The 22,702-nt window shown below is 44.3% G+C and overlaps 1 protein-coding gene across 5 annotated transcripts in view; it reads left to right on the top strand.

The window, feature by feature from the left end:
* LOC137269970 (adenomatous polyposis coli protein-like) overlaps positions 1 to 19,599 on the top strand; it is a 92,794-nt gene extending 73,195 nt beyond the window's left edge. For 4 of the 5 annotated variants that reach the window (XM_067803799.1, XM_067803800.1, XM_067803801.1 and 1 more), the window contains 4 exons: positions 5,072 to 5,189; positions 7,194 to 7,460; positions 7,650 to 7,751; positions 8,283 to 19,599. In XM_067803799.1, the coding sequence (XP_067659900.1) occupies positions 5,072 to 5,189; positions 7,194 to 7,460; positions 7,650 to 7,751; positions 8,283 to 17,056 (9,261 nt within the window). In that variant the 3' untranslated portion in view covers positions 17,057 to 19,599. Of the gene's footprint in view, positions 1 to 5,071; positions 5,190 to 6,060; positions 6,077 to 7,193; positions 7,461 to 7,649; positions 7,752 to 8,282 lie in introns of those variants that run through there. The other variant, XM_067803803.1, reaches the window with a different exon arrangement.
* The last annotated feature ends 3,103 nt before the right edge of the window (positions 19,600 to 22,702 follow it).

Raw genomic sequence — 22,702 nt, 5'->3', positions numbered from 1 at the left:
CCAAGGTAAATATCACATCCTCAACATAGACTAGGCACCGAGGTAAACTTCATATTCCCAACATAGACTTGGCACCATGGTAAACATCACATCCTCAACATAGACTTGGCACTAAGGTAAACATCACACCCTCCACATAGACTTGGTACCAAGGTAAACATCACATCCTCAACATAGACTTGGCACCAAGGTAAACATCACACCCTCAACATAGACTAGGCACCAAGGTAAACATCACACCCTCAACATAGACTTGGTACCAAGGTAAACATCACATCCTCAACATAGACTTGACACGAAGGTAAACATCACACCCACAACATTGACTTGACACCATGGTAAACTTCACATCCTCAACATAGACTTGACACCAAGGTAAACATCACACCCTCAACATAGACTTGACACCATGGTAAACATCACACCCTCAACATAGACTTGACACCAAGGTAAACATCACACCCTCAACATAGACTTGGCACCAAGGTAAACATCACACCCTCAACATAGACTTGGCACCAAGGTAAACATCACATCCTCAACATAGACTTGACACCATGGTAAACATCACACCCACAACATAGACTTGACACCATGGTAAACGTCACATCCTCAACATAGACTTGACACCAAGGTAAACATCACACCCTCAACATAGACTTGGCACCAAGGTAAACATCACATCCTCAACATAGACTTGACACCAAGGTAAACATCACATCCTCAACATAGACTTGGCACCATGGTAAACATCACATCCTCAACATAGACTTGGCACTAAGGTATACATCACACCCTCAACATAGACTTGGTACCAAGGTAAACATCACATCCTCAACATAGACTTGACACCAAGGTAAACATCACACCCTCAACATAGACTTGGCACCAAGGTAAACATCACATCCTCAACATAGACTAGGCACCATGGTAAACTTCATATTCTCAACATAGACTTGACACCAAGGTAAACATCACATCCTCAACATAGACTTCGCACCATGGTAAACATCACACCCTCAACATAGACTTGACACCAAGGTAAATATCACATCCTCAACATAGACTAGGCACCGAGGTAAACTTCATATTCCCAACATAGACTTGGGACCATGGTAAACATCACATCCTCAACATAGACTTGGCACTAAGGTAAACATCACACCCTCCACATAGACTTGGTACCAAGGTAAACATCACATCCTCAACATAGACTTGGCACCAAGGTAAACATCACACCCTCAACATAGACTAGGCACCAAGGTAAACATCACACCCTCAACATAGACTTGGTACCAAGGTAAACATCACATCCTCAACATAGACTTGACACGAAGGTAAACATCACACCCACAACATAGACTTGACACCATGGTAAACTTCACATCCTCAACATAGACTTGACACCAAGGTAAACATCACACCCTCAACATAGACTTGACACCATGGTAAACATCACACCCTCAACATAGACTTGACACCAAGGTAAACATCACACCCTCAACATAGACTTGGCACCAAGGTAAACATCACACCCTCAACATAGACTTGGCACCAAGGTAAACATCACATCCTCAACATAGACTTGACACCATGGTAAACATCACACCCACAACATAGACTTGACACCATGGTAAACGTCACATCCTCAACATAGACTTGACACCAAGGTAAACATCACACCCTCAACATAGACTTGGCACCAAGGTAAACATCACATCCTCAACATAGACTTGACACCAAGGTAAACATCACATCCTCAACATAGACTTGGCACCATGGTAAACATCACATCCTCAACATAGACTTGGCACTAAGGTATACATCACACCCTCAACATAGACTTGGTACCAAGGTAAACATCACATCCTCAACATAGACTTGACACCAAGGTAAACATCACACCCTCAACATAGACTAGGCACCAAGGTAAACATCACACCCTCAACATAGACTTGGTACCAAGGTAAACATCACATCCTCAACATAGACTTGACACGAAGGTAAACATCACACCCACAACATAGACTTGACACCATGGTAAACTTCACATCCTCAACATAGACTTGACACCAAGGTAAACATCACACCCTCAACATAGACTTGACACCATGGTAAACATCACACCCTCAACATAGACTTGACACCAAGGTAAACATCACACCCTCAACATAGACTTGGCACCAAGGTAAACATCACACCCTCAACATAGACTTGGCACCAAGGTAAACATCACATCCTCAACATAGACTTGACACCATGGTAAACATCACACCCACAACATAGACTTGACACCATGGTAAACGTCACATCCTCAACATAGACTTGACACCAAGGTAAACATCACACCCTCAACATAGACTTGGCACCAAGGTAAACATCACATCCTCAACATAGACTTGACACCAAGGTAAACATCACATCCTCAACATAGACTTGGCACCATGGTAAACATCACATCCTCAACATAGACTTGGCACTAAGGTATACATCACACCCTCAACATAGACTTGGTACCAAGGTAAACATCACATCCTCAACATAGACTTGACACCAAGGTAAACATCACACCCTCAACATAGACTTGGCACCAAGGTAAACATCACACCCTCAACATAGACTTGGCACCATGGAAAACATCACATCCTCAACATAGACTTGACACCAAGGTAAACATCACTTCCTCAACATAGACTTGGTACCAAGGTAAACATCACATCCTCAACATAGACTTGACACCAAGGTAAACATCACATCCTCAACATAGACTTGACACCAAGGTAAACATCACATCCTCAACATAGACTTGGCAGCAAGGTAAACATCACATCCTCAACATAGACTTGGCACCAAGGTAAACATCACATCCTCAACATAGACTTGGCACCAAGGTAAACATCACTTCCTCAACATAGACTTGGCACCAAGGTAAACATCACATCCTCAACATAGACTTGGTACCAAGGTAAACATCACATCCTCAACATAGACTTGGTACCAAGGTAAACATCACATCCTCAACATAGACTTGACACCATGGTAAACATCACATCCTCAACATAGACTTGGCACCAAGGTAAACATCACTTCCTCAACATAGACTTGGCACCAAGGTAAACATCACATCCTCAACATAGACTTGGCACCAAGGTAAACATCACTTCCTCAACATAGACTTGACACCATGGTAAACATCACTTCCTCAACATAGACTTGGCACCATGGTAAACATCACATCCTCAACATAGACTTGACACCATGGTAAACATCACATCCTCAACATAGACTTGGCACCAAGGTAAACATCACATCCTCAACATAGACTTAACACCATGGTAAACATCACATCCTCAACATAGACTTGGCACCAAGGTAAACATCACATCCTCAACATAGACTTGGCACCAAGGTAGAGATCACATCCTCAACATAGACTTGGTACCAAGGTAAACATCACATCCTCAACATAGACTTGGTACCAAGGGAAACATCACATCCTCAACATAGACTTGGCACCATGGTAAACATCACATCCTCAACATAGACTTGGCACCAAGGTAAACATCACATCCTCAACATAGACTTGGCACCATGGTAAACATCACATCCTCAACATAGACTTGGCACCATGGTAAACATCACATCCTCAACATAGACTTGACACCAAGGTAAACATCACATCCTCAACATAGACTTGACACCATGGTAAACATCACATCCTCAACATAGACTTGGCACCAAGGTAAACATCACATCCTCAACATAGACTTGGCACCAAGGTAGAGATCACATCCTCAACATAGACTTGACACCAAGGTAAACATCACATCCTCAACATAGACTTGGTACCAAGGTAAACATCACATCCTCAACATAGACTTGACACCATGGTAAACATCACATCCTCAACATAGACTTGACACCAAGGTAAACATCACACCCTCAACATAGACTTGGCACCAAGGTAAACATCACATCCTCAACATAGACTTGACACCATGGTAAACATCACACCCTCAACATAGACTTGACACCAAGGTAAACATCACACCCTCAACATAGACTTGACACCAAGGTAAACATCACATCCTCAACATAGACTTGACACCAGGGTAAACATCACACCCTCAACATAGACTTAACACCAAGGTAAACATCACATCCTCAACATAGACTTGGCACCATGGTAAACATCACACCCTCAACATAGACTTGGTACCAAGGTAAACATCACATCCTCAACATAGACTTGGTACCAAGGTAAACATCACACCCTCAACATAGACTTGACACCAAGGTATACATCACATCCTCAACATAGACTTGACACCAAGGTAAACATCACACCCTCAACATAGACTTGACACCAAGGTATACATCACACCCTCAACATAGACTTGACACCAAGGTAAACATCACATCCTCAACATAGACTTGGCACCAAGGTAAACATCACATCCTCAACATAGACTTGACACCAAGGTAAACATCACATCCTCAACATAGACTTGGCACCAAGGTAAACATCACTTCCTCAACATAGACTTGGCACCAAGGTAAACATCACTTCCTCAACATAGACATGTCTGCATGACACCAATCTAAGTCACATCACTTTCATGTCAGGTTGTCACCCTATCACCTCTGCAGTGTTCACGAATAGCATCTGACCCTCTGACAAATCTGGCAGATTCATCAGCGGTCAGATAGAAATCACCAACCTGCCAGTCCCAGTGTCTGACTGAATATTTCACAGTGTCTTTGTGTGAAGTTGTTATTTGCGGCATATTGCACTTGTTTGCTGTTCAGAAATCTTATGTTTGTTATCATATAATGTTAATAATTTCAATGCCAATTATAAGAAATGTTACATCTGAAATGTTTGTTAAGCTTTATTCTGTGGGTCCTGTAGATTTTCAGTGGGTCATACAGACATCTGAAAATTACAGGACCCATTGTCCTGTTACTTTGGAACACCATCATGAACACTGCTCTGTAAACATCATCTTGTGTATGTAACCTTCATTAGCGTCACTTCTTGAGTGTCACATGTGTTTGTTTGTGCCACCAGGTGGAGATGGTGTACTCACTACTGTCGATGCTAGGCACACATGACAAGGATGATATGAGTCGTACCCTCCTGGCAATGTCCAGTTCTCAGGACAGCTGTATAGCCATGAGACAGTCAGGTGAGTCTTAACTGTATAGCCTTGAGACAGTCGGGTGAGTTTAGCTGCATAGCCATGAGACAGATGAGTAAAGCTTTATAGCCATGAAACAGGTGAGTCTAGCTGTATAAGCACGCATGACAAGGATGATATGAGTCCTACCCTGCGGGCAATGTCCAGTTCTCAGAACAGCTGTATAGCCATGAGATAGTAGGGTAGGTCTAGCTGTATAACCATGAGACAGTCAGGTGAGTCTAGCTGTATAGCCATGAGACAGTAGGGTAGGTTTAGCTGTATAGCCATGAGACAGTCAGGTAAGTCTAGCTGTATAGCCATGAGACAGTAGGGTAGGTCTAGCTGTATAACCATGAGACAGTCAGGTGAGTCTAGCTGTATAGCCATGAGACAGTCAGGTGAGTCTAGCTGTATAGCCATGAGACAGTAGGGTAGATCTAGCTGTATAACCATGAGACAGTCAGGTGAGTCTAGCTTTATAGCCATGAGACAGTCAGGTGAGTCTAGCTGTATAGCCATGAGACAGTCAGGTGAGTGTAACTGTGTAGCCATGAGACAGTAGGGTAGATCTAGCTGTATAACCATGAGACAGTCAGGTGAGTCAAGCTGTATAGCCATGAGACAGTCAGGTGAGTCTAGCTGTATAGCCATGAGACAGTCAGGTGAGTCTAGCTGTATAGCCATGAGACAGTAGGGTAGGTCTAGCTGTATAACCATGAGACAGTCAGGTGAGTCTAGCTGTATAGCCATGAGACAGTCAGGTGAGTCTAGCTGTATAGCCATGAGACAGTAGGGTAGATCTAGCTGTATAACCATGAGACAGTCAGGTGAGTCTAGCTTTATAGCCATGAGACAGTCAGGTGAGTCTAGCTGTATAGCCATGAGACAGTCAGGTGAGTGTAACTGTGTAGCCATGAGACAGTAGGGTAGATCTAGCTGTATAACCATGAGACAGTCAGGTGAGTCAAGCTGTATAGCCATGAGACAGTAGTTTGTGTCAGTTGTATAGCCATGAGATAGTAGTTTGTGTCAGCTGTATAGCCATGAGATAGTAGTTTGTGTCAGCTGTATAGCCATGAGACAGTAGTTTGTGTCAGCTGTATAGCCATGAGATAGTAGTTTGTGTCAGCTGTATAGCCATGAGACAGTAGTTTGTGTCAGCTGTATAGCCATGAGATAGTAGTTTGTGTCAGCTGTATAGCCATGAGACAGTAGGATGTATCATTCTTCGCCTCTATCACCCCTGTCAGCTTCTGGTTCAACGGAGTGAAGGAACAAGAATGAGCAGAACTTAAAAAGAAATACCATATTGCTTCGTTTTATTATGAACCTGTTGGAGTTTATTTGTGTTAACTGTCGTTATTGTTAGTCTTTTTGTAACATTCATTCTACAATAACTACACTTCTAGCGTAGTGGGCGTATGACGCATGGGAGTTAAATCTCTATGTATTCCATACAGAATGATAACCTGTTCCTTCACTCCATTGAACCGCAAGTTGGCAGGGGTAATGGAGGCGAAAACGGTCTGATGTACCCCGAGTTGCACTTAAAATGTTGAATAAAACATATTTCATGGGGTTGGAAATCTGAGAGCACAACCCAGTGAGGAAATAGGAATATACCTTTGATTGTGGTGATGTTTTACTTTGACATGAAAAATATTTTTAAATCAAAGCGAGGGAAGTGCGTTACCAACCTTTGCTTGCTTCACTCGCATATAAGAAGACTGGTCATATTCATAACCCCATTTGCACTACAGTTTGCCTGTAATCCATGAGACAGTCAGGTGGGTCTAGCTGTATAGCTGTTGGACACATGGGTGACAGTTGTATCAGGACACATGGGTGACAGTTGTATCAGTAATGAACAGTGTTTCACTTGGGGTGACAGCATAAACATGAAACCCTAGCCTCGTAACATCTTTAGTTATCATCACTGTCTTATGGCTCCTAATGTAGCTGTTTGATTTTGTTCTTCCTGTTACTGATTTCACTCTCTCCTGCTTCCAGGGTGTCTCCCATTGTTGATACAGTTGTTGCATGGGAGTGACAAGGATTCTGGGTTACTCGGCAACACAAGAGGAAGTAAAGCTGCCCGAGCACGTGCATCTGCAGCTTTGCACAACATTGTACATTCTCACCCAGATGATAAGCGAGGACGGCGAGAAGCCCGTGTGCTTAGACTTCTGGAACAAATACGAGCTCACTGTGACCAATTAAGGGGAGACAACTCTGAAGAGGAAGACGAACCAAAAAACAACAAGCCAGGTAGTGGAGGTAGGCTATAGTTACTTGTAATAGGAGATGGGCCACTTGTGTTGGGAGATGGGCCACTTGTGTTGGGAGATGGGCCACTTGTGTTGGGACATCCTGTTCATCCTAGAAGAGATCCTGTCGGTAGCCATTCTCCTGTTTGTAGACGTGACCTTGTGGGTAGACATTTCAATGCATCCTTTCCTGTTGCAGCAGCTCGAGCCTCCGACATAGACCACCATCCTGGCCCGGCCATAGCTGCTCTCATGAAACTGTCCTTTGATGAGGAGCACCGCCATGCTATCTGCACTCTGGGTAAGGTCATTGCATTGTCTTAGTGTGCTATGCACATGGTCCGCTGCATTGTCTAGATGGCCTAACTGTACATTGTGGCTTGTCCATCTAGATTTTCTAGATGATCTGGGCTGGTGAAGTAGCTTTTGGGTGAAAAGCGTCCACTTGACAAGCTAGATTCCACACGTGGGTAAAATGTGTGAAACCCATTTCTGGTGTTCCCCACCGTGATATTGCTGAACTGTTGCTGAAAGAGGCACAAAACCATACTCACGATGATCTATCTGTACTTTGTTGGTCTGACTGTACACTTCAGATGGGTCAAACTGTACATTTCAGATGGTCCAAATGTACTTTCTGTATGGCCTAAATATGCATTCTGTATTGCCCAAATATGCAGTCTAGATGGTCCAATGTGACATTCCAGAGGATCTCTCTGTACTTCCTGTGTGGCATAACTAAACTTTTCAGATAGTCTTCTTGTATATTCTAGATAGTCTTACAGTATTCTGTACCCCAGATGGTTCGATATATTGACTGTCTTTATTTCAGGTGGTCTGCAGGCTATAGCAGAGTTGCTGGAGGTGGATCATGATGCCCACGGCCCCACCACTGAGCAGTACAACATCACGATGAGACGGTATGCATGTATGGCCTTGACCAACCTGACATTTGGTGATGGTACCAACAAGGCATTGCTCTGCTCCATGAAGGGTGCAATGGAGGGCCTAGTGGCCCAACTTGGCTCGCCCAATGAAGACCTGTGTCAGGTAGCCGCCAGTGTGCTGCGTAATTTGTCCTGGCGTGCTGACCTTGCCAGTAAGAAGACTCTGCGTGAGGTGAACGCTGTCACCACGCTGATGGCAGCAGCTATGCAAGTGAAGAAGGAGTCCACTCTCAAGAGTATTCTAAGTGCCTTGTGGAACCTGTCTGCTCACTGCACTGAGAACAAGGCAGACATCTGCGCTGTGTCAGGAGCACTGGAGTTCCTGGTCAGCATGCTCACCTACAAGAGCCCTTCGAAAACTCTGGCCATCATAGAGAATGGTGGTGGAATCCTGCGCAACGTGTCCAGCCACATTGCTGTGAGGGAGGACTACCGCAAGGTGTTACGGCAACACAGTTGCCTACAGCTCTTGCTCAAGCATCTGCGCTCAACAAGTCTGACGATTGTGAGTAATGCGTGTGGGACCCTGTGGAACCTGTCTGCCCGATGCCAGGAGGACCAGCAAGCCTTGTGGGAGATGGGTGCTGTCAGCATGCTGAGGAACTTGGTTCACTCCAAGCACAAGATGATATCCATGGGAAGTGCTGCTGCTCTCAAGAATCTCTTATCAGCACGACCAGCTATGAAGAATCTGGATCTTGACAGGATCTCGGGATCCAACCGTCCAGGACTTCATGCCAGGAAAGTCCGAGCGTTAGAACAAGAGTTGGATGAAAACCTGGCAGAGACCTGTGAGAATGTTGAGAGTCCAAGAAACAGTCCAACTGAGACCAAGAAGGAAAACACCTACACACGCCGCTACTCTGGTGACAACGTGGTGGTTTTCCCAGTCGCTGACACAGAACCTCGCAGGCCGATGATGCGCGGTCACATGTTCCCAAGGTCGGGAAGTACTGACAGTGCAGGAGTGGATGGTAAACTGCGCTCTCCGCAGCGGGTTGCACGGTCTGGCAGTCAAGACAGCGTTGGAAGCACACACTCTGATATCTCCCATGACCGGTCACGGGCTCACACCATGCTGGCCAAGAGTTCACGTCTACTGCATGAACGTCAGGCTGGCAGCCTGGAGAGGAAGCGAGATGGTGGACTGCACAGGTTCAACTCAGATGGTGGTGCTGTGGACAGAACCAGAGTGGGCGGAGCACCAAACAGTCGTATACTGCAGGTGATGCAGGAAGTTGCAATGCATGCTGGTCTACCAGCCAACTCAACAGCGGAACCTGAATCCCAACAAAGTCCTCGCAATGTTCGTGCTCTGGCATACCAGTCGGCTCAGATCAAGGCAGGTAACTTCAATGGTCCTCAAAGAAGTCTCATTGAACAATTTGGTAAGAAGCCTTTCAACTACCTTCCGAATGCAAAGGAAATGTATGTCGGTCCCAAGAGGAACAATGTCGACGTGGGTGATACAGGGGCCGAGGGGGATGAACAGCCAATCAACTACAGCCTAAAATATCAGGATGTTGGAGCTGGCAGTAGTCGTGACCAGCTTAATAATCGACCTCAGGTCAAAGTTGGAAATTTCGTTGGCTCCACAATGGTACCAAGAGCTATGCCAAACATGGTGCACAACCGATTCCCAGCTCCCAACAATACCCGCAATGTTTACGAGCCTCGTCACCGCAATGTTGGAGCACATCAGGGCATCCCCACCCAGTATGGAGCATATGCAGAGACTGACATTGACATGGATGATCAGCCCACCAACTTCAGTCTCAGATATGCGGAGAATGTAGAGGAAACTTTCCAGGACCAGCCAATTAACTACAGTGTAAGATATCAGGAGGCAGACCCCAGTCAACGGTATCACCAGGCTGAAAACAATGGTCGGTATCAAGAAGCAGATCCCAGTCAACGATATCACCAGCCTGAAAACAATAGTCGATATCAAGAGGCAGATCCCAGCCAACGATATCACCAGCCTGAAAACAATGGTCGATATCAAGAAGCAGATCCCAGTCAACGATATCACCCTCCTGAAAACAATGTACGATATCAGGAGGCTGAGACAGATTCAAGCCCACCATATGAGGAATCTGACCCGCACTGTGCCGATTGCAAACTGGAGGAAGCACGCAGGACCAATGAGAGACTTGACGAGTACATGCCTAGTTTCTTCACAGATGACCAGGTCAAGACGTTCTGCACGGAAGGGACACCCTACCTGTCCACAGCTACGTCACTCACAGATCTCACAGGCAAGATTCAATACAAGGAGGAAGCAGAGCCTAAGAAAGAGTGTGAAGAGGCAGAGGATGAAACAAAGGACTACAGCAACACTTTTGAAGAGACAAATTGTGTGTCTAACCCTGCTGAGACAGGGTCGACTGTGGTGGCAGGAGACACCAGCAGTGCCAACCCTGACGGCGGGGACGCTGCAGATGGGATACTGGAGCAGTCATTTCATTCCCCAACGTCAAGAGATGTGCCCATAGACCAACCCAAGACATACTGCGAGGAAGGGACACCAGTCTGCTTCTCCAGGGTCAGTTCTCTCAGCAGTCTGCACAGCAGTGAAGCTCGAGATCTGCCGGAGTCCCATGGTGGCCGCCATCACCTTGTCCTTTCCAGCATAGAGGAATCAGAGAAGGGAGAGGCAATGTCTGCATCAGTGATTGAGAACTCTGAGGCCAGAAAGACAATCAAGACATCTGGGGCAGTTTCATCTGCCACGCCTGGAACAACTGGATCTGCAACTCCTGGCACAGCTGGATCAACCACACCGGGAACAGCAGAAGTGGTGGAGAAGGAGCACAAAACAGTTACGTTTGATGATCACCACCACGTAGAGGAGACTCCACTCATGTTTTCCCGCTGCAGCTCGCTGGGGTCTCTCAGTAGTTTTGATACTCAGTCTGTGCACAGCTCAGTCATCAGTGAGTACAGTCGGCGGGCGAGTGAGGTTGTGTCTCCCAGTGAACTCCCTGACTCTCCAAGTGAAACAATGCCTACAAGTCCCAAACCAGAACCCCAGGATGAAAAGGCAGGCTTGGAGCAAAAACCAGAAGACTTCACAGAGGCAATTGTCTGTGATTCAGATGTTGCCCAACCTGTGTCCAGCCTTGCAGCCCTGATAGCTGCAGACAACCTGTCTGTGGTCAGCAAAATGGAAGCACCGGTGGTGTATGCAGACGAAGGCACACCACCCACTATGTCTGACACACATAGCATGCTCAGTGCTCTGACAATCGATGATGAGGCTGTAGGAAAGAAGACCGACCTCAACCAGGATGACAGTACATCTGAAGACACCAAGGCTTCCAACCACTTGAATGAAGAGAATTCTTCCATGTCGGAGGTGTCTGAAGGAGAAGAGGACATCTTAGCTCAGTGCATCAATTCCGCTATGCCAGTGCCAAATAACTCAAGCCGTAAGATGAGGAAAAGCTCCTCAGACAATGCAATCAAGAAGAAGACTGGTGTGCCAAAGATTGATAACCTTGGGTCAGCCACTAAATCCAAACTTCCAACGAAAGTGACAAATATCACAGCTCAAGCTTCCAAATCCCCCACAGCTGTCAACAAACTCCCTCGTAAAGATCCAAAATCTCCTGGCGGGAAGTTAAGCCCTCCGGGTAAGACTGTTCCACTGACACCCAGTAAATTTGAAGACAGGAAGTCTGGTTCCCGTATAGCTCAGAGCACAACTAAATCATCACTAACATCACATTTAGCTCAAACTGCTACCAGATCACCACAGACTCCCCGTGGGGGACCAAATCGGGGACCTCAAACACCTAGAGGTACTCAAAACAACCGCCTTCCACAGACCATCCAGACAGGAGGTCCCCGCTCTGTTGGGCCTCAAGCTCGTCCTCAACTCACACCGAACAAAGCTCCTGTTGTGCCAGCTGTCTCCACACCACATCAGCTTCAGTATGTGAGCGACGCCCAGCAACAGTCTACCCCCAGACAGCTTAGTCATGTAGACATGGACAGTTACTCCCCAGACTTCAACTCAGATACAGTCAAGACGTACGCCACAGAGGGAACACCTCTTAACTTCTCCAATGCTAATTCAGTGAGTGATCTGAGTTCGCTGTCATTTGACGATACTTCCATAAAGCAGTCTCCAGCCCCCGCAGTGGAGGACGTAACCTCTGACATCACATCTGACAACAGCTCACTCTGTGAGGAGACTGAGGAGCTGCTTGTGTCACAGGTCATTCAAGCAGCCATGCCAAAAAGTAAAGTAGCCCGACGTTTAGACATGGACCGTCAAGCAGAAGGTGCAGAAGATAGCAACCGCAAACCAGCATCCCAAATTGTCCCACACATCAAATATTCACCACCTTCTTCATCTTCTAAGATCCCAGCAGCTCAAGTTGCTCCAGTCCGACAGTTGCTTGGTGCTCCAGCTACTTTCCAACCACAGAGAACATCAAGTGTTGCTACCCAACCACAAGTGACGTCCAAGTCCTGTGAAGTGGCCGATACCGTGAAGTCTTATGCTGTTGAGGGGACTCCTCTCAACTTTTCGAATGCAACGTCACTCAGCGATCTGACTATTGATTCTGTGGATGATACAGCCAGGTTCAGGGTGTCCGACACTCATAAGATTTCCAACATGACTTCGGCTAGTCAAGGGCAGATAGATGACTCTGTGTTCTATGGAGGTGACTCAGTGGACTCTCCACAAGTGTATCAGGTAGAAGGCACGCCTCTCATATTCTCACGCAATGATTCCCTGAGTGAGCTGAGCATGCTAAGCGGAGACCTGCAGGGCTTGGTGGAAAAGCATGACGAGGTGTCTGACACAGTCAGCTCCAGCTCCAGCTCCATCCCCAAAGAGAGACATGTTGTGGGGCAGTCCAGTGAAGAAAGCAGTGTCATCGTTGACCACACCAAGGACAGTGAGGATAACTGTAAGCGATATGCAATGGAAGACACTCCCATGTGCTTCTCTAGAAACTCCTCACTGAGTTCTCTACATAGCCCTGAGCCCAACAAACCTACATCAGACACCACTGTGATCACAGACCAGCGTGTGCCTTTCAAGGTGGAGGACACTCCAACTGTGTTTTCTCGGAACAGCTCTCTTAGTGAGCTCAGCATTGAATCTACAGCCTTTGATCCTACACCATCGGAACAGGCGCTACTGGATGAGTGTATCAGTTCAGCTATGCCAAAAAGTCGGATCAGTCGTGGGGAGGAGAAGTTTAGACGATCAATTGGGGGTAAAGGTAAGAGTGACAAGAAGTTGTCCAAGAGTACGTCCTTGGAGATAAGGTCTGATGACTCCATTGATGAGGGTGTGTTCAAGAAGCCTGGCAGCAAGACTATGTCCTATAGCTGCTCTGATGCTGGGGAAATACAGCGGGTGTCTCAATCCTCCAGCACTCAGGAATCTCTAGCCAATTCCTGGCACACTCAGTCCTCACAACACAACTCTCGCTTTGGCTGGAAGCGGTCCCACTCACAGGACAGCGAATACTTCATCAAGGCCAAGAAAGACAGTTCTAACAGTGAAATTGCCAAAATGAACCGGCCCTTTCGTGGGTCTGCTGACACGGTGGAGGAGACGACTGTATCATATGATAACCGCATGCTGGAGGAGGCGAGGGCATTGCGGGAGAAACTGCTCACGGCGAGCTGTGACTCGGCAGTCACTGACTCCATGACAGAGAAGATTGACAGTGAGAAGTCCCATCTAAATGACAGTTTCATCATGAAGATGGCTCTGACCCAGTCCCAGGGCAGCTGTGATGATGTAATGGACACCTCCTTCCCACAGGATCCCAACACAGAAGATGACGGAATCATTGATGACTCTGAGGTGTCAGGGAATGAAGCCGACACTACAGTTGTCAGAAACGTCCTGGCTGATGAGACAATTGTGAGCAACCGAGACACCTCCAGCTCATTTGAAGAAGAAATCTCACCTGAAGATATTTTGTTACTTGAAGAAAATGCCAGCTTGATTGTGTCTGAACTATCCACCAACCAGATGTCAGGTAGTGTCTGTGATGATGACATGTTTATTGAGAACGAGACGATGTCACTTGTGTCTAATGACTACACCTCGGACACGGCATCGGAGGTGTCTGTGTCATGGTCCAACACGTCGGAGAAAGTCAGTGAGTACTCAGGATCCACCATCTCACAGACAGAGGGATCAGTAGCATCACAGAAACGGCCAAAAATAGTGAAACCTGACAAAGAGAACATGAACCGAACACCGCCCAAGGCGAACACAGCAGCTGTGAGAGGACGCAGAAAACCTCTGTACACCAACAGCAGCAGGTCGTCTACATCATCGGTTAGATCAACATCAACAACCAGATCAGAAGTAAGCACCCACAGTGCACGCCCTGTCACCACCAGCAGGTCTACAGCTGCCAAGCCTCAGAACCAGACTACAGGGTTGAAGAAAGTGTCTCCTCGATCTCAGACCCAGGGTCCAAGTGCCAGTAGCACACCCAACAAAACTGCTGCTAACAGACGTCAGTCTCGCAGCCCAGCAGCAGCTAACAGGAGCAACTCATCATCCAGCATTCCAAGGTCACCGCTGGCTAAAACCAGTCCCCAATCGAAGATACAGTCAACTAAAGACAATACAGCCAAGACTAAGACTGACCGACCCAAACCTCTCATCAAACAAGGGACTTTCACTAAGGACACAGCATCTGTGAGTGCACCTACTATAGATATGGACCACAATGCCAACAAGACCAACTCCGAATCAGTGAAGATAAGAGAAAAGAAAGCCTCTCAACCCCAAAATCAGCGTAATTCTGGAGGTTCCAATAGGAATTCTGGAGGAAGCCAAAACGAGGCTTGGAGTAAAGCACTGGATAGTTTCAACTTCATGGTAGACAACCCACAAGAAAATGGTTATGATGCACGGTACAAACAAATTCAGATGCAAAGAAATGGAAATGAGGGGTCATGCTCAGTGAAAAGACCTGCAAATACTTCTTTGGCTGGTAAGAAGCCATCTAACCTTGCTCGTCCAGTCCAGGGGCAGACTACTCCTCCAAGAAGTAACAGCAAGAGTAATTTGAATAAGTCAGGGAGTGGCGGCAACCTGCGCAAGACCAGCAGTGGAACAAGCCTCACCAAAACCCAGAGTGGGTCCAGCCTCTGCAAAACCAGCAGTGGAAGCTCCCTCAACCGTGGCGGTTCAGCCTCCAACCTAAAAAGACTGGAGAGCAAGTCAGAACTTAAGAAGTCTGACAGTAATGCAAGTTTGAAAACTAATTCAAGACCTACAACCCCTGTTGGACGACGTCCATCTAACACCAGTGTTGGAGGGAGGAAGAGTGAGGGAGCATCGCCTAACAAGACATTCTCAGCAGGTGGAGACAAGAAGGTTGCCACACCCACTTCTGACAAAAAGCCACCGGTAGGTGGCAAGAAGCAGGTGCCAAGTAAGATTGCAACTCTTTGGAAGAAAGAGGATGGAGACTCTCCACCACCAGCAACAGCTTCCAGACTTCCTGTTTCTGCAGCAGCAGCTAAGACCAAGCGTTCCCCTCCAAAGCCCAGCAACCTCCCAGCACCCAGTGGCAAACCAAGAACCAACAAGCCACCACCACCCAAACGAACAGACTCTCTTGCTACTGAACCAGTTCCTAAAGAGGGTATAACTAAAAGTAGCACATATGACAAGATCACTGCTGACCTGGACGTTGGCAGTGTCCCTTCCTCTGATGTTGTGGATGTTGAGGACCTTGAATGTGATTTAAACACGGCCTTCCAGGAAAGTCCATCTCTAACCCAGCTGAATAACTGCGAGACAACTGATAGCATCCTTGTGGCTGTCAATGGTATCAATGACAAATCAGACACCACCCTCCTGTATGACAACAGTTGCATGTCTAGCCTCTCCTGCTCAGTTGACTCCCTTGACGACATCTCCATGCATTCCCTGCCTGTCAACAGTGGAACTTGGAAGAAGAAGCGAGCAGAAGGATCTCTTACTCTCCCCAATGCAGACGAAACATGTCGGTCTGTGCCCAGCTCCTTGTCTACTATTGTCAACCAATCCTGTGATGACAGCGTGCCGGGGAACGTGTGGCGGAGATACCCTGATGAGATGACCTCAGCCCCAACAGGGGAACCGCAGATTTGGGTCAAGCGAGACAGCAAGAAGGATGGAAAATCAAAATCCAAAAACTCGAAGAAAGAAGGGAAATCTGTTGCTCAAAGCATCAAGTCAACGCTGTTTGGAAAGAAACAAGGCCTTAGCAAAATCTTTGGTTCTCAGAAACAGGGGAAGGACAAGAAGAGCAAGGATGATGCCAAATTGACAGAGAACTGTCGCAATCTGCTGGCAAACCCCAAGGCAGGAACTCTCTGGCAGGAGTCTCGCACCAGCCCCTCGGCAATAGTTCCCCCATTTAACTACAGCCCACCAGCTGCCCCCAAACCAGAACAACAACCAGTGGTCCAGAACAACAGGTCAGAGGTCACAACTGATATCGTGATCACAGACAACAAACGATCAGGTCTTCCAACTCTGGGTTCTAAACATGCAACCAAAACTGAAATGTTGTTAGCAAGACGAAGGCAGTCATATCTGAATAACTCAATGAAGATGGATGAAAACAGTGTAGAGGATGACAACAAAAGACCATGTATGGTGACAACTGTGTGAAGTTGTGACTCTGGTACTTGTGACATACTTCATTTCCTGTGTGACACCTGTTGACATGGTGACTCTATTTTGAGGGACACTTGTGTGTTACTGTGTGTCTCTGCTGATTATTGCCTTAAGCGATGGAATGACATTGCCAGCCTCTGCAGTAGACTGCTGTATGTACAGATAAGGCAGAGTGTGGGAACTGTGGTCCTCAGTTAATGTGGATAGACACATTCTTTGGCAGATTGGCTGCCGGCTTTACCTAGTACACAAATGGTCAAGTGGTGTTATAGTGCATGTGTTGTGCTGTTTAAAAATCCCTGATGTCTTGGAGGACAATGCTCCAGCTTCTCCTGATAATGTGTTCTGCCACGAGGACCTTCTGCTTGCTACTTCAGTGTGTTAATTTATTGTGTGATGGTGACCATGGTGGACAGTGGCCAAGTGTACATAGTATGCCCCTGTACATACCCTGTATATAACCATGTATATACCCTGAACATGTACATTATCACCTCGATGTGTGTAGCTGCGCCTTCATCAACTGTAGTGATGTAACAGCTGTTGTGACGTGAGACAGCCATAGTGACTTCAGACAGCAGTAGTAAAATGACAGATGTAGTGACCTGACAGGTGTAGTAATGTGACAAATGTAGTGACTCGAGACAGCTGGTGACATGACAGATCTACTGATATGATGGCTGTAGTGACATGACAGATGTAGTGACATGATGGCTGTAGTGATGTGTGACAGCAGTATTGACCTGTGACAAGTCACAGATGAAGTGTCTTTCTCTTGTGTTTGCATGTGAAGAACGTAGTGAAACTAGCTGACATGAAGGTGCTATCCTGAGGAGAGACAGCTGTGCTAAAAGCAGGAGAATCCAGTGTGTTGATATGGCCTGAGATAATGTGCGTTAATAAAGCAGGAGATCACCGCTTGGAGATATAATTAATATGCTATGTGTTGTGGAGGTTCTAATATCGAACTGACCAGTCTAAAGACTGTGTAACATTATGACAGGTCTAGCTGGCAGAATCCTAAAATTGTGTAATGTTATAACACTCAGTTGCAAATCCAGCTGAGGAATCTCTAACACTGTGTAATCCTTAGTGTCTTAACATTGTTACACTTCACTTCACTACACATCACTTCAGGATGTTCAGTGTAGATTAATATTGTCTTTGCTTCTTCAAATATTTGTTGTGAACATTTGTCCCTGAGACACCTAACAGTTAGCAACACTGAATAACCAGCCTGACATCTGTTAGCCACATTTTTACTTATCTACACCAGGTAACAGCTGATCCTAGTCTCCCCACAATACAGTTGTTCATTTTTGTATGTACATCTCTGGTCTGTGTTTGTGTTTAAGTGATGGCAAGTCTCATAGATATTTCAGTATGCAGTCCCCATGCCCCCATGTGACTTGACATCACCCTTCTGGTCATTGTTGGCTTTTGCCATCACTTCAACTTGTTCTAACATGAGTGCAGTGACAAGTTTGTGGTTACTCACAAGTCTCCCCTGAGTTGCTGTAGTTGTGATTCCACTGTGAAGGGTCCTCAGAAAGATGTAGTCATGATAATTCTCCAGACTCATGTAGAGGATGTTCACAGGCTACTGGTTTGATGTTTTAAAGAGCAAGTTGGAAATATTCAGTATTTGAATTGTACTTTTAGTTTCTGAGTTTGCACAGCTAGGAAACTTAAGTGAGTGTTCTAGTTTTGTGGGTCAGCATTTACAGTTTTCAGTCTTTATGGGGCTTCTATACACAGGGTACATGTGCAATAGTCCTGACGCCAAGTCCCCACTTTCACAATAGTCTTGACACAAAGTTCCCTTTTTAACTAAAGTCTTCATGCAAAGTCCCCACTTTAAACAAAAAGTCTGTATACAAAGTCCCCACTTTAACGAAAAATGTCTTGATACAATGTCCCCATTTCATCCAAAAAGTCTTGATACAAAATCCCCCACTTTAAGAAAGGTACAATATCCCCACATTAACAAAAGTCTTAATACAAAGTTCCCTCCTTCAGAAGTCTTGATACCAAGTTGATTCCATCAAAATATTTCACATGAAATCTCCCCAGTCACAGTAGTTTTTGTTCATGTTCCTGACGAGAACATCTCACCAAAACATATTGTTCTAATTGAATTGCTGGAATTTACAAATGGTGTCAATCTGCTGTTTTCTGTATATACACCGAGGAATGCATGACACTTCAGGCAGTGCTGTATCAAAATTGCATTTCCTGCAGTCGTGCAGCATGTTATTCATATAGAAGACTGCAGAGAAATAATCACTTTCTGTACCCATGTCTGGTTATCAACACTGGAAGCAGAACTAGTTTCCACGGTGACATTAGCCCGGCGTGCATGAACATAATTACTTTTCGGCCTGGTGTTTTGTATGGTCTTGTGTTGTGTTTTCTTGTCAGCAGTCAATGTGTTTTGTACAAACATTCTGTAAAATTATACAATCCCGTGTACTGTTGTTACCATGGCAACCTTAGAACTAGAATCAACTTTGCAAATAAATTATTTATTGACCATATTAAGATGAATGTTTTGTTCTCTTTCAAGAAGTTATTGTGCCTGCAGAGTGGATTATTGCCGGTGACTGGCTCCAGGTAACACAGAAAGTCCTAGGTGTATAATTATAAAAAGATGCTTGAAATTAAACAATGCTCTTCAGACTAGCAGACTATAGATAATCATTTAAAGCTTATGTCATTGCCTGGTATATTCAAAACTGAAATATTAAGGCAGCTAGATTAAATTAAGAAATTATTTTTCTTTTGCGTTTGTCTCAAAATGTGTCAAAAACGATTAATACAAGTATTTCTTAGTAAACGACTTGCATTGGTTTTCTGGAAGATAAAATGGCATAGAATCTGTGTTATTTTTTTCCACAGTGCTCATCTAAACTATTGGGTAAAATAATGTTGGTCACTTGTAAATTAGTTGTATGAAAAACAAAAAGGCCGGTACAGGTTTGAGCCCAAGCAGAAAACATTTGCAAAAAGAATGCCCAGCTTTCCCCAAACTTCAAAAGAATCATGCATTTTTCGAAACATGAAAAACGTAATTGAGGGCCATTGGTCCAAATATACATTTCCGAAATTTTGGCATAAATACCAAGGTTACACAGAGCTAACAAGAGCCGATGCCAGCCAATTTTTTTGTATAAACAAGCATTGGTCGTAATGGGACAGGAATTCGAAGTGTCACTGGATCATCGACCCCACTGATTTCAATTAAAACAAAAGTTTTAATTTCAATATTTTCATTTTGTGAATTTGGACACCCTAATCCTAACCCTAACCCTGGAATGGGCCAGTGACAGTCTAGCAATAGTAAACTTCAAAATGTAAATAGTTCATTTTTAATTCAAATGTGCAAAATGACCCATGGCCCCTGCCTTTCCCAATCCTTGTAGAACGCAACATAACATATGGGCCGTCTTTTTATTTGTTGTGTGCAACATCGCTCATGACGGCTGCCTTTCCCAGTCCCTGATAAAGGCATCATAACATACGTAAAAGGAACATGTCAGTGTTCAATAATTCCGTCATATTATGCAGGTCATAGAGGATTCTAGTCAATACGTAATTTACCACGAAGAAAAAAGAAAAAAAAGAATCAATTGTATTTATACTGCAAATAATTGACTTTGACGAAATACGCAATACTAAACTAAATACAATCAAGGTGACTGATCATTTTATGAGCGCGTCAAAGGATAATTCAGGCAGTTGTTTCTCAAAGTAACAGCTATTTCTGTTATTTTATCTTTCCATGGATTGTTAGATTTTACAAATGTCCTTCGTTGTTGAGATAAATCTGTCACATAATAGGGTAAGCTGTTTTTGTAATATTGATTCAGAAAATATACATGTCTATTAATGTCAGACTGCTTTATCTTTTGGCGAAAAGTAGAGAATTTGACTGCTGTTTCCACAGTAATCTGAAAGTAACAAAATAATGTGTACTGTTTGAGTTTGGCTCAAACAATCACATAGTTTATCATATCTTACGCATAGCCAAAGTTAACACACACAATATCAGTAGGTGTTGTCAGCAAGAACCCCACGTCCACTCACAATTCATCAGTGAAGCCACGCATTGAAGGACTTGCATACCCGTACCAGTTATATATTGTAATTTACACAGACCCACATTTTAACTGACAGTGGCAAAAGTAATTTTCATCAATTTATATTTCGTAAGATCCAAGTCAAATGTTTGACATTTGTCAGGAATCACCTTCTCTGGGATCACTTTATTTCTTTCAAATTCCCCATGGCTTATTTATCAAAATGCAACAATTTAATCAACATATGTACAGTGCCGTGAACTCAGATTAATTTTGCATCATTATTAACGGATTAACAACACACATTTTCAAATGTAATGAAATAACTGAAAATAATGCGACATTGTGGTTGACGTCACGGCATGTTTTGTGCATTTATTTTTGTGACGTCGGAAAAGACAACACTGGTTTGCTGATTAGTATATATCTAACCTAATTTCCACTCAATGTGTAAAAGGTCTCGGCTTCTATGTCAAAATTCAACACTTTTTAGACAAAACATAAAATGAATGGCTTTACCTCTGAAATAGTTTCCTGAATATTTCATCAATTAGACGGTGTTACTACGTATCTTATTGTGAGCAACACGCCCACCTGTCTGGCATCGATTTAGCGTAAATGAAAACTTCACAACACCTGAATATTCATTGAATGTTCATTTAGGATATAAACTTTTCTTCTTATGATTATGTAATTATTTCACTTCATAAGTATGTAATGAAAGGTACAAAGAGATCGCTTTCATAGTATGGAACTACTGGAATATGGACGTAAGGTTTGTCCAAATTAAGACATGACCTGGCTTATATATTTTCAAACAATTTCCGTTTAAATATTGTTTGAGTTAGATATTCTGCCATCAAAACATGTTTTAGTCGAATTTGAAATGACGTTATTAAATAAAACAAATGATAATGAATCTTGAAACGTTTTTGACAAACGCGCACCTGGTCAGTCAATGTTCATAATTGTTTTGTCCATAAAAACGACACAAACCAATGCAAGGAACAAGACAATTCCTTTAAATATGTGTGGCTATACATTTCATAAAATGTACAAATCATTCTCATTAGTATTATCAGTTTTACTTATAAAGTTAGATAAAATCGCTATCTATTAACCTTTTCATAAGAAACTGCAATATGTGTCTCAACGTATTGAATATTGTACATCACAGGAACTAAAGCACATGTTGCAGTAATCTTCTAACACTTGTGTAGAGGCTTAAAATGTGGTATAGTACACTTACTACGTCAATTTTATTCAAACAACCAAAAGCTTTCAAAGAATATAAACGTATACCCTACATCAACATTATAATATGGTGTTGAACAAATATATATGTAGATACTGAAATCACTTTCATGAAAAAATATACATCACAATACTGAAAGTGCAGTCGGAATGATATTGTGACCATTGTGTTTACTCTTGTTCAGCCTCAAAGAAATTGCCTAATATGTGCAACAATGTTGACGTGAGACATCTCTACCGATGACCGATTTCTTTCAAAATGGCGGCCTCGGTGACAAGGATACACGGGATTTTGCGAGGACTCTTT

This window comes from Haliotis asinina, unplaced genomic scaffold (assembly GCF_037392515.1).
Source record: "Haliotis asinina isolate JCU_RB_2024 unplaced genomic scaffold, JCU_Hal_asi_v2 scaffold_21, whole genome shotgun sequence".
Lineage (NCBI taxonomy): Eukaryota > Metazoa > Mollusca > Gastropoda > Lepetellida > Haliotidae > Haliotis > Haliotis asinina.
This window is presented reverse-complemented; position numbering and strand designations above follow the sequence as displayed.